Source organism: Cervus canadensis, chromosome 33, assembly GCF_019320065.1.
Source record: "Cervus canadensis isolate Bull #8, Minnesota chromosome 33, ASM1932006v1, whole genome shotgun sequence".
Classification (NCBI taxonomy): domain Eukaryota; kingdom Metazoa; phylum Chordata; class Mammalia; order Artiodactyla; family Cervidae; genus Cervus; species Cervus canadensis.
The window spans coordinates 26752141-26764103 of NC_057418.1; the positions used below are offsets into that span (position 1 = coordinate 26752141).

The 11963-nt window shown below is 41.6% G+C and overlaps 1 protein-coding gene across 1 annotated transcript in view; it reads right to left on the reverse strand.

Moving 5' to 3' along the window:
- The window catches only part of TFB1M (transcription factor B1, mitochondrial), a 64372-nt gene extending 58903 nt beyond the window's left edge, over nucleotides 1–5469 (reverse strand). Inside the window, exons 1-2 of the mRNA XM_043457345.1 lie at nucleotides 5275–5469; nucleotides 1851–2002 (exon numbers count right to left, since the gene is read on the reverse strand). Of these exons, the coding sequence (XP_043313280.1) occupies nucleotides 1851–2002; nucleotides 5275–5407 (285 nt within the window). The 5' untranslated portion in view covers nucleotides 5408–5469. The remainder of the gene's footprint in view (nucleotides 1–1850; nucleotides 2003–5274) is intronic.
- Between the last annotated feature and the right edge of the window lie 6494 nt (nucleotides 5470–11963).

An 11963-nucleotide genomic window follows, 5' to 3' on the forward strand; every position in this document is an offset into this window, starting at 1 on the left:
AGTCTGTTGGTCTGTCTTCAAAAGATCTTTTGTTGAGATCAGAGAGGAGGATATGTAAATTAAGCTGGTGATGCGAAATGTGATTCACCTGCCTGCCTAATGAGAAAGAATTACACATAATAGAGTGTGAGATTTAGGGTTAAGACGTCCCTTTAAGGGGAAAAGAAGTTACAAGAGTCTTCTCTATGCCACAGAAGGACTAGATGAATAAACCTACAGGGAATTGTGTAATGTTATTCAGTTTCTTTTAATCATCTTATGCTCCCACTAAAAATAACACTGTTACAACTTCCACCTCCAACTGATACACCACTCTTGAAAGAAACTGGTTCAGAGCAGAAATCACTATTAAATTCCACATTTAATCAAGGAATATTGCACCATATAATAATCCCCAAATAAAGTCATAAATCTGAAACCAATTTTGTCAAGGCTGGCAAAATTAAGTGAAACTAAATACGTGATTTTTTTAAAGCATAAAGGCTGGATATAGCAAAACAATGAGAAGAAAACTCACTGGGTTTCTAAAAATATCCAGAGGCATAAACACAAGCACTAGATTTTCTCAAATTTTCTCAAACTGTTCTGGCAGAAATTAAACATTTATCCATTAATACACAAGTTTTAGAATGTACTAATTTTAAACCAATTTGTCCCCCTATATGAAAGTAACAATGTAGCTAATTTTATTATTCTATTGGACTCACTTAATAAATTGCTACTCTTATGAACCAAAGGCTAAGGGCTCTTTTCAAGTTTCCCAGTTGCAGAGGAATCAAACAAAGGCCCTTAAGCCATTAGGTGTAAGTGCTCCCCATAAAGAATCCCTTTATAAGATCCCTTATATAATCTGTTCCACTGTATTACACTGTTTCAAAAATTTAAGTTTCTCCTCATTTTTAAATCCACCTGCCTCCCTCAATTATCTGTTTTAGTTCTCTTCTAGAGAAGACCAAAAACAAGCTTATCTTCCCCACCACAGTTTTGGAGAGGCAGCTACGAATCCCCTCACTCAAGGTTTCTCTTCCACTGAAATACAACCAGTTTCTTCAAACACTTCTCATAGGACATCACCTACTGTTTTAAAGATACATTTATCATTTCATTCCGGCTCCCCAGGTGGCTCAGTGGGAAAGAATCTGCCTGTCAATGTAGGAGACTCAGGTTTGACCCCTGGGTCAGGAAGATCTCCTGAAGAAGGAAATGGCAACCCACTCCAGTATTCTTGCCTGGGAAATCTCATGGACAGAGGAGCCTGATGGGCTATAGTCCATGGGGTTGCAAAAAAGTTGGACATGACTTAGAGACTAAAGAACAACAATGATCATTTTACTCAAACCTCATTTTAAACCTATGGCACAACTTAATTTCTTCAATTAAAAAATCCTTATACAAATGCCTAAGCTTAACAATTACTTTCTCTCAATAAGGCATGTATCTTCTCTACCTTGTGCTTGTAGAAATGATTTTCTGAATTTAAGGGAGGTTCTCAGAAGCCATGCCAATAACTGAGACATTGTTAGCATTTCTTAGTTTTACTTATTTTTGAAGGAGTGGGGTGCCATGGCATGCACAGCTATTAGTAGCCAAAAAAGTCACACAATTAGCTTGCTTAGCATCAGTACATAAAGCTGGTTTATTCAAGCTCTGGCCAACAATTCATGTGAGGATGGTGGTTAGAAATGCAGATTCCTAGACCACTGTAATCAGAATCTCTAGAATGAGGCCTGGAGAACTGCAGTTTGAGTAGCAAACTATAGAAGTCTTATATACCCCGAGGTTTAAGAATTGTGGCCTGAAGACTTAAACTGGGTTTTTACCTCCTAAGTAAGATACTTTCAGCAACTCACCTGTAATCCAGGAATAAATCGACTATCCTTTTCAACCACCAGAAGTTCAGCAACACCGGCATTGAGAATGGATCTTGTGATTCCCCCAGGCCCAGGGCCCACTTCATATACATAAGCATTTGTCAGATTGCCAGCTTTCCTTACAATTTTATCTAGAGAAAAGAAAGTTTGAATCGATTTACCTTGGCAAATGTCAACATATGGAATTCAAAATGAAAATCTACACGAATTCTTATCAGCATTACTCAACCAATTAATCTTTTATATATAGTATTTATCAGATTTAACTCAGCCTAAACCAATGTACAGTAGCCATTCAATAGTCTACCATGTAACTGTTGAATTCTACCAGACCCTTAATAAAAATAGGATTACCATGACAAATTTCTTTAACTCAAATAAACATGGTATTTTCTGAGAGCTTCCCTGGTGGTGCAGTGGTAAAGAATCTGCCTGCCAATGCAGGAGATGCCAGAGACAAGGGTTCAATCTCTGGGTTGGAAAGATCCTCTGGAGAAGGAAATGGCAATCCATGCCAATATTCTTGCCTGGAAAATCCCATGGATAGTGGAGCCTGGCAGACTACAGTCCACAGGACTGCAGAGAGTCGGACATGACTGAGTGCACATGCACACAAGCATGCGCACACACGGTATTTTTCACCTATTTCTCTGCCAGACCAATCAATATAAGAAGAGGTGACGGAAAAACACAAACCACTTCTCTACAGTTGTTGAATATCAATTATGTGAATAAGCAAGGCTAGCTTCACATTCAGAATTTCCAATGTTTCGAGTTAGAAATTCAGAAGCAGAAAGTGCTGGCAGTGCTACTTTTATCTACAGACATCTAGCTGGTGGTCAACATGGCAATGGTACCAAGTTCCTAGCTAATAGGACTTACAGAAATTGAGATTCTTGGTTATTTTTAGGAAAAAGTTAAATTTAGCAGTGAAGGTTTGTTGAGCTTTGCAAACATGCAAGTTGATATGAGAAAATTAATTTTTTAATCAATTTATGTCAGCAGACCTTAAGAAAGCATGAAAAAGCACATTACTGAGGATTCATTGCAACCAACCTTCTGGAAAAACACAACAGACTAATCTTGTTGACTGAGATGTTAAAATCCAAGCAACTGGGCCTCTTGGGATGGTGGAAATTTAGCCACTGAAAACATACTAGCACTTTACACTGTTCACTGATAGTGTACAGTCTCATTTTTGCTTGTTACTGATAACCTACCTTTGTAGGTTTAGAGGCAAAAACAATCTCTCAGTTATCCAAGAATAGTTTTCTCTTCAATGGGTGCCAGGAGAAAACGAGCATACACTGACCACGTTACAGGTGTTTAACACGCTTTCTCACAGCAAATCCTTACAACACATGAACGAAGAACTGTGCTGTGTGTGCCGTGCCAAGGCCCTTCAGTAGCATCTGATTCTGTGATCCCATGGACTGTAGCCCGCCAGGCTCCCCTGACCATGGAATTTTCCAGGCAAGAATACTGGAGTGCGTTGCCATTCCTTTCTCCAGGGGGTCTTCCCGACACAGGGACTGAACCCATGACTCTTATAAAGTCTCCTGATCTGGCAGGCAGGTGCTTTACCAGTAACGCCACCTGTGAAGCCCTAACCTAAGAATTACTACCCCATTTTAACTTCTCTGAACTTTCTAGTTTCTTCATTTATTACTTTTTTTGAGTGAGGTTACCTGGAAAACAAATGGACGCCAGGTCAGGTATAACTCCTAAAGCCAACCCTTCCTCCACAAAAGACCACTACCTCTCAGAGGGAGCAGAGATGCTGCATTAAGCACAGGTATTACAGAGTGATTTTAAACAGTTTTTTTTTTTTTTTTTAAACGGAAAGCTACGACACTAGGTAGGACAATCTTTTCACTTTAAACTTTTCAGAAACATTCAAACACAAATGGATATCAAAGAGCACTGTCAATTGACTGCACCTGGGGTTCCATCTTGCTCTCTTCACACCTGAGTGTCTCACCTCACACAAGAACCTTAATTTGTCTTCACTTTGGTTCCTACAGAAGAGGAACAATAGTATCTAGATTCTGGAATTGATTCCTGAAGGTGAATAAAGACTCAACATGAGGAAGGGCACATGAAGGATTTTTTCTCAATATAAAGATCTCTATTTTCAGTCTTGGGAATGGTGCTTTATATCTAGAATGCAGCTAATGACTACCCGAAAAGGCTGGCTCTAGTTACTATTTAGTCAGTTCAGTCGTGTCCAGCTCTTTGTGACCCCATGGACTGCAGCACACCAGGCTTCCCTGTCCATCACCAAACTCCTGGAGCCTATTCAAACTCCATTGAGTTGGTGATGCCATCCAACCATCTCAGGACCAAAGAATTTTCCAGGTGGATGACCTTTTAAGGCTCTTGTGGTAGAGCTCTCACCCAATTAAATAAGAAAACTGAAAACAGGTTTTTTTTTTTTTTTTTACCGTGTTACATCACTGTTGGCCTGCCCACACTGCTACTCTACATTCAAGAAATAAAAACAACCCATTCCTGCTTTTGGACTGTACTACATAACTTTCGAAATGTGATTTACTTACTCAGTTTCTGAAGAGGAGCCAAACAGAATGAAATATCAAAACCTCAGAAATGCTATGTACTTCAACCATGAACAGACATATTTCTAATAATCTTTTTCTTGTAGTCTCATCTTTCAGAAAGACCAGGACGAAGAAAAGGTGGTAGAGGTTAAACGACTATATACATTTGTCAAAGTTTATCCACCTGTGAGCTTCAAACAGGTGAATTTTATTGTATCTAAATCCTACTTCATAAAACGTGACTTAGGGAGTGGGAAAGCAAACTGACTAAAATGTAAGCTTCTTGGGGACAGACTTGGCCTTGCTCACTCTCATATCCCACTTCAGCTCTAGCACAAAGGGGCTGGTTCCATGAGTGTTTACAGAATGAATATCTGCACCCTCGAGGGTGAGATTCAACAAGTAAACGTTTAAATATCGAACGCCATTGATAGTCTTCCAACTTATTACCGATAAAGTCCCTGCAAGTTTTAACGGCATAAAAAGCCAAACCAGTCAGCACGTGCATGTATTCCTTATTGGTAACACACCAAGATCCGAATTCCACAAGCGCCTTTCAGGAGACGCGAAGCCTTCCAAAGCTAGTGTTTGCTCGGCGTCCGCACAGCCTGCCTTCCAAAGCCTACTGCAAATGCCCCTGAGCAAACGACACACTCTACACACCCCATGGGCGGTGGGGCTCCGGAGTTCTCTCAGGGCAAAGCGGCAGAAGGGTCGGACCTACGGCCACCGCACACCTCTGTGCCTGAACCCTGTCGCCCGCCCGCAGGGTCCGCGCGAAACCCTCCCCGACCCCACTCCCCCAGGGACGCGAGGGAGACGCCGGGGGAACGCTGATAAACCACCTGTCAGCCTCAAGTCCAAAAGAAAATTCTGGGATAACTGCTTCACGGCTTGCAGTCTAAACAACTTAATGATTTCTCGAATCGTGGGCAACGGCGGGAGACGGAAAGTGCCGAGCGTCCTGGAGGAAGCCATGAACCCCGACCTGACTGTACAGGCCTCACGCCGGACTTTCCTCCAACACTCCTCAGGAGAAGGCAGGGGGAGGAGCCTGGGAGAACTATGGCCCTCCTCCGAGCCTACCTGATTGGTTAGACGTACCCCGCCGGAAGCGAAGGACGCGAACAGGAAATCCAGGCGCACACAAAGCGCATGCTCCCCGTCCTGCTAAGTGCGGTGCAGGCTGGGTACCCGCTCGGGTTTTGCACGTGAGGTGGGCGGTGGCCGGAGCGGTGGCGGGGCGGGGAGAGGCGGGGCCTGGGCAAGAGTGAGGAGGGGCGGACCCAAGGATTGGTGAATGAAGTTCACCTGTGCAGGATTTTTTTTGCGTTTGACTCCAAAGTGAAAGTCGCTTAGTCGTGTCCGACTCTTTGCGACCCGGTGGACTACACAGTCCATGAAATTCTCCAGGCCAGAATACTGGAGTGGGTAGCCGTTCCCTTCTCCAGGGGATCTTCCCAACCTAAAGATTGAACCCAGGTCTTCCGCACCGCGGGCGGATTCTTTACCAGCTGAGCCACAGGGAAGCCCCACCTGGCGGATGGGCGGTCCTAAAAGCGCCGCTGTGGAGGGTTGCGGGATAGCCCGTTGTTAGCGGCAAAACTGTTGATTGCTAACAATTCTCGTATGGTGGATGTTTTTAGAACCTCAGCACAGCAGGTGTGGTATGGCAGGTTTCTAACTTCTCTTAGCCTTATTGTTATTTTTAAAAAATCTGTTAAGTGAACGTAATGTTTGCTTTAAGATTGTGGCACTGAGAGAGGTCGTCTGGTGTGTAAACCCAGAACGTAGTTCAAGTGCATGGTATTTGGTAAAGCCGCTATCAAAGGTGGCCGTTACTGCTATAATTACTTGCAGGTGAATGCTGCCCAGGGGGTTAAACGATATCAGCATATTTGCTAGAGAGCCGGAGTAGAACCCAACTCCTGTTCCTTCAAAATGTAGTCAGTGAGAAAAGCCGCTTTGTTTAGCGCTTTAGGCTTTGGGAAGCGTTTTCTTGTATATATCAAATACTTGGTTATACCACCTTTCTAAAGATTTTGTTTCCTCCACCCTGAACAGAGGCTAGTAATATTTATCCTATTTTTGAAAGTCTAGACTCTTGACTCAGAACCCTTATTTTCTGCAATAAGAGATAGGTGTTCCTTCACAGGTTATATTCATTGTTTTATTTACTCCTCACAACAGTCCTATGTGGTGAGATTATCATCCTTAGCTTGTTGTTGTTTTAGTCTCTGAGGCATGTCCGATTCCTCTGTGACCCCATGGACTGTAACCCTCCAGGATCCTCTGTCCGTGAGATTCCCCAGGCAAGAGTACTGGAGTGGGTTGACATTTCCTTCTCCAGAGGATCTTCCTGACCCAGGGATCCAAACTACCTCTCCTGTATTGGCAGGTGGATTCTTTGTCACTGAGCCAACCCATCCTTATTATCCTTACTGTGAAGAAATAGAGGGAGATGAGGTCATTTGACTTAAAGGACTTTAACCTGAATTCTTTCTTTTCTGAGTCCCAATTTTGGCCACACCCCTCAAGTATTAGATTATTTTAAAGTTAATTATTTAATTAATGTATGTTCATTTTAATTTTTATAATGCTATTTAATATATAGATTCTGAATCTTGACTATAAACTTGTTTACCATTTTCATTAAAGCTAAAGTTAGTTGTTCAGTCGTGTTTGACTCTTTGTAACCCCATGGACTGTAGCCCACCAGGCTTCTCCGTCCATGGAATTTTCCAGGCAAGAACACTGGAGTGGGTTGCCAGTTCCTTCTCCAGGGGATCTTCCTGACCCAGGGATCGAACCCATGTCTCCCACATTATAGGCAGATGCTTTACCCTCTGAGCCACCAAGGAAGCCACCAAATCTTCATTCAGGATTTTTGCCATTGTGGCTTGCCTCTCTCTTGGGGTAACATGAAAGCAATACTTTAAGTCAGCCTGTGGCTGTTTTCATTAGCTTAGAAACAAAGGTCAAATTACTTGACAGTAATGCTGACATGTTTCATTGAATACACTAAATCCTTTGACTGTGTGGATCACAACAAACTGTGGAAAGTTCTTCAAGAGATGAGAATACCAGACACCTTACCTGTCTCTTGAGAAACCTGTATGCAGGGCAAGAAGCAGCAGTTAGAACCAAATATGAAATGACACACTGGTTCAAAATTGGGAAAGAAGTACGTCAAGGCTGTATATTGTCACTCTGTTTATTTAACTTGTGTGCAGAATACATCTTGAGAAATGCTGGGCTGAATGACTCACAAGCTGGGATCAAGATTTCTGGGAGAAGTATCAACAACCTCAGATATGCAGATGACACTACTCTGATGGCAGAAAGTGAAGAGGATGGTACCACCCTTATGGCAGAAGAGGAATTAAAGAGCCTCTTGGATGAAGGTGAAAGATAAAAGTGAAAAAGCTGGCTTAAAACTCAACATTCCAAAAACTAAGGTCATGACATCTGGTCCCATCACTCCATGGCAAATACATGGGAGAAAAGTGGAAGCGGTGACATACTTTATTTTCTCGAGTTCCAAAGTCACTGCAGACAGTAACTGTAGCCAGTATGTTAAAAGATGCTTGCTCCTTGAAAGAACAGCTATGACAAAGCTGGACAGCATATTGAAAAGCAGAGATATCACTTTGCTTACAAAGGTCCGTATAGTCAAAGCTATGGTTTTTTCAATAGTCATGTATGGGTGTGAGAATTGGACCATAAAGAAGTCTGTGCCCTGAAGAATTGATGCTTTCAAATTGTAGTGCTGGAGAAGACCCTTGAAAGTCCCTTGTACAGCAAGGGGATTAAACCAGTCAACTCTAAAGAAAACCCTGAATATTCACTGAAAGGACTGATGCTGAAGGTGAACCCTGAATATTTGCTGAAAGGACTGATGCTGAAACTGAAGCTCCATTACTTTGGTCACCTAATGTGAAAGCCGACTCATTGGAAGGGACCCTGATGCAGGGTAAGATTGAGGGCAAGAGGAGAAGAGGGCGACAGAGGATGAGATGGTTGGATGGCATGATTGACTCAATGGATATGAGTTTGAGCAAGCTCCAAGAGATAGTAAAGGACTGGGAAGCCTGGAGTGCTTCATGGGGTCGCAAAGAGTTGGACACCACCTAGCAACTGAACAATGACAACAATGCTGTCATGAGTATATATGTGTGTGTGTGCAGTTAGAAGGAGAGTATTCAGATGCTTCAGAATATGCTCACATGAACTTTTAAAAGAGTAACACCGACATTAAAAATAAAAACTCGAAAGCAAAAGCACAGTTACATGGAGAATTGGTGGGTTCTTAACAAATTGTCTCACATCTAAATATGAGAATTATCTTATGTCATGCTGTCTTCAGTAATCAGTATTTGGGAGTGGATGATCTTTTATTCTCAAAACAGTTAACTTCAGTTAATTTTGATTTCAATTCTGTGCTGGAAGTTTACAAAGATATTCAATATATACTGCTGCAGTGCCAGCAAGGGCAAGTCCCGAACTCCAATCTTCTGACTCTGCAAGTCTCTCAAGGGAATGGCTACCCACTCCAGTATTCTTGCCTGGAGAATCCCACGGACAGCAGAGCCTAGCAGGCTAAAGTCGTGAAGAGTTGGACATGACTGAAATGACTTAGCATGCATGCATACATGTGTTAAATAGTTGTTGAACTGAATTTTTAAAATTCCACCTTAGACTCTTCCAAGTTTTTAAAAGTTATTGAGATCTAATTTTTATCACCATAAATATCTGATCCTCAGTCTTTTAATTTTCAGAAAATTATGCATAACTCCCTGCAAAGCCTGTGAAATCAGCAGGGGGTGTTTTAGTAGTGTATTTCACATATTAATGCAAACAGTTTTATCCCTTAAAAGAGAAGTATGCAGTTTCATCAGTTTTGAAGCTTTGAAGTATCTGCTTCATCTAGATATAAATTTTAATATGCTAAAATATTATAATTAATACAGAAATTCTTAGCCCCACCTATCAGTGGAAATGAAGAACTGCAAGTGATTTGTACTAAAGTAAAATGCAGAATTCTAAACCTCATAAATCCCAGGATGGTTATATAGGAAAGCTACTTATTATTTTAGTATTTATTTTAATGAAAATACATAGGTGACTTTATTTGATATAAGTAATTTAGTGCTTATTTATGGATGAAGTGCTAATTCTAAAAGGTTGTCATTTTACACTTCCCCGAAAGAGACTTGAAAGCCACAAAGAGCAATATCTTCTCTGCCATGTGGGAATTTTCAGAGAAAATTAAATGTGGCTTGGAATTGCCAAACTGAACTTTACAAAATGACTATTATGGTATATAAAGTGCCGTTTTCTGGTAGTATTTTATAATTCCATGTAATATTACTCTATGCTCTAGAGAAATATTGAGACATATTTTGCTCTATTTAGTTTTTTTAGTGACTGTTTGATGCCCACTGTTCACAAAGGAATCTAGTGACCTACCTAGAGGGAAGAAAGAAATACATGATAATTCTGAGCAGAGAGACCAAATGCTTATTCTTTGGGGACGGAAGCAAAGCAACTAGTGGCAAGCAACACAGGCTAATTGCTTGAGGGAACCATGTAAGAGTTACACTATTTAAATATATATATTTATACATATATAAATTTTACACTATATAATTTATATAATATATGATATACAGATTAGATATATGATTATATAATATATGATATAGAAATATATATATTTTACATTATATATATTACACTATTTAAATATATATATATATATATATATATATATATATGTTTATCACCACTCCAGGCAGAGTCTGAGTGCTGACTGTCCCTAAAGATCTGTGAATTATTGTCAAGTTTCCTAATAAAGTGGTGAGAACAGGCAACCCTCACCACTCAGGATGACTCAGAATTGGGGGTAGAATTTTTTCCTGCAGAATAAAGCAAATCTTTTTGCAAATGAAGAAAAAGTCAACACATGCTAAAGGCATTGTAAAAATAATTAGCCTCCACCTGCAATGCAGGAGACACAGAAAATGAGAGTTCGATCCCTATGTTGGAAAGATCCCCTGGAGGAGAGCATGGCAACTCTTTCCAGTAATCTTGCTTGGAGGATCCCATGGACAGAGGAGCCTGGCAGGCTAGAGTCCATGGGCTCACAAAGAGTTGGACATGACTGAAGTGACTGAGCACAACACAGATTATATCAATGGTTTATTAGCTTAAAACCCCACATTCAATTGAAAAACAAAGGTTAAAAATAAATAAAACTGTGACTATGAATACTTTTATATCTAAGTCTTTCCCATGCATTTAAAAATCTACGTGGGAACAAACTGCTCTGTGAAGGGGGAGACTCTATTCAACAAGTAAATGGATCTCCCTGGGCCTCTTGGTGACAGCGCCCTGTCCCTCCTCAGCAAAGGGCCTATGAGGTGAACTAGATACTCATTCAAGCCATGTCTATGCCTTCTTTCTCTGTTCTAGGTCCCCTGCCTTGCCCACCTCTCGCCTAAGCCCCAAAGACCAAAGTGTATAGGGTGAGGCCATGGAGGGATGGCCGTGCCTGTGGGCACACACCCAAGCTGGGATTCGCATTCCTGCCAGTACAGGTTAGTGAGATGTAACTCATTCAGAGTGCCGGGCTGCCTGTTCTCTAGTTGAGAAGGGCTAGGTGAAGACAGCAGGGAGAAGGACAGGGAGACTTGGTCAGAAGAGGACGGCCAGTGCGGTTTGTTGGTGCCCTCTCTTTTCCCTGGGGGCCCACCTGCAGCCCAGTGCCTTCAGACTGCTGTTGGATCTACCATAGTCCTCTGTCATGCTCTCCTCTCCCTCCCCTAAATCGCCCAGCTGTGGATTATCTGGGTGAGCCCAATGTGACCCCAGAGGCCTTTAACAGTGGAAGAGGAAACTGAAAGAAAACCAGAGAGAAAGCAGCATGAGAAGGACTTAGTCAAATGTTGTTAACTTTGAAGATGGAGGAAGAATGTCAAGAGCTGAGGAGGTAAAACCTTCAAGGTGTGGGGAGCCTCTAGGAGATGGAAAAGCAAGGAACGGGGTGCTTCCCTAGAGGCCCTGGAAAGAAACATAGTCCTGGCAACATCTTGATTTTAGGCCAACCCGTTTCACCTTTCTGAACTACAGAAGCAGAAGACAAATTTATGTTCTGAGCCAACAAAGGTATGGTAAGTTGTTAACAACAGAGACAGAATAACAATAGTTCCTTTAACTGTAACATGAGAATAGTAATAGACAACATAGTGTTACAAAAATTTTTGTGATATTAAAATATAAAATGTTATGTATCATTATACCTCATAAAATAAGGCATGTATTGTGTGTGCTTAGTCGCTCAGTCATGTCTATCTCTTTGTGACCCCATGGACTGTAGCCCGCCAGGGTCCTCTGTCCATGGGATTCTCCAGGCAAGAATACTGGACTGGATAACCATTCCCTTCTCCAGAGGGTCTTCCTGACACAGGGATCAAACCCAGGTTTCCTATGTTGCAAGTGGATTCTTTACTGTCTGAGCCACCAGGGAAGCCCG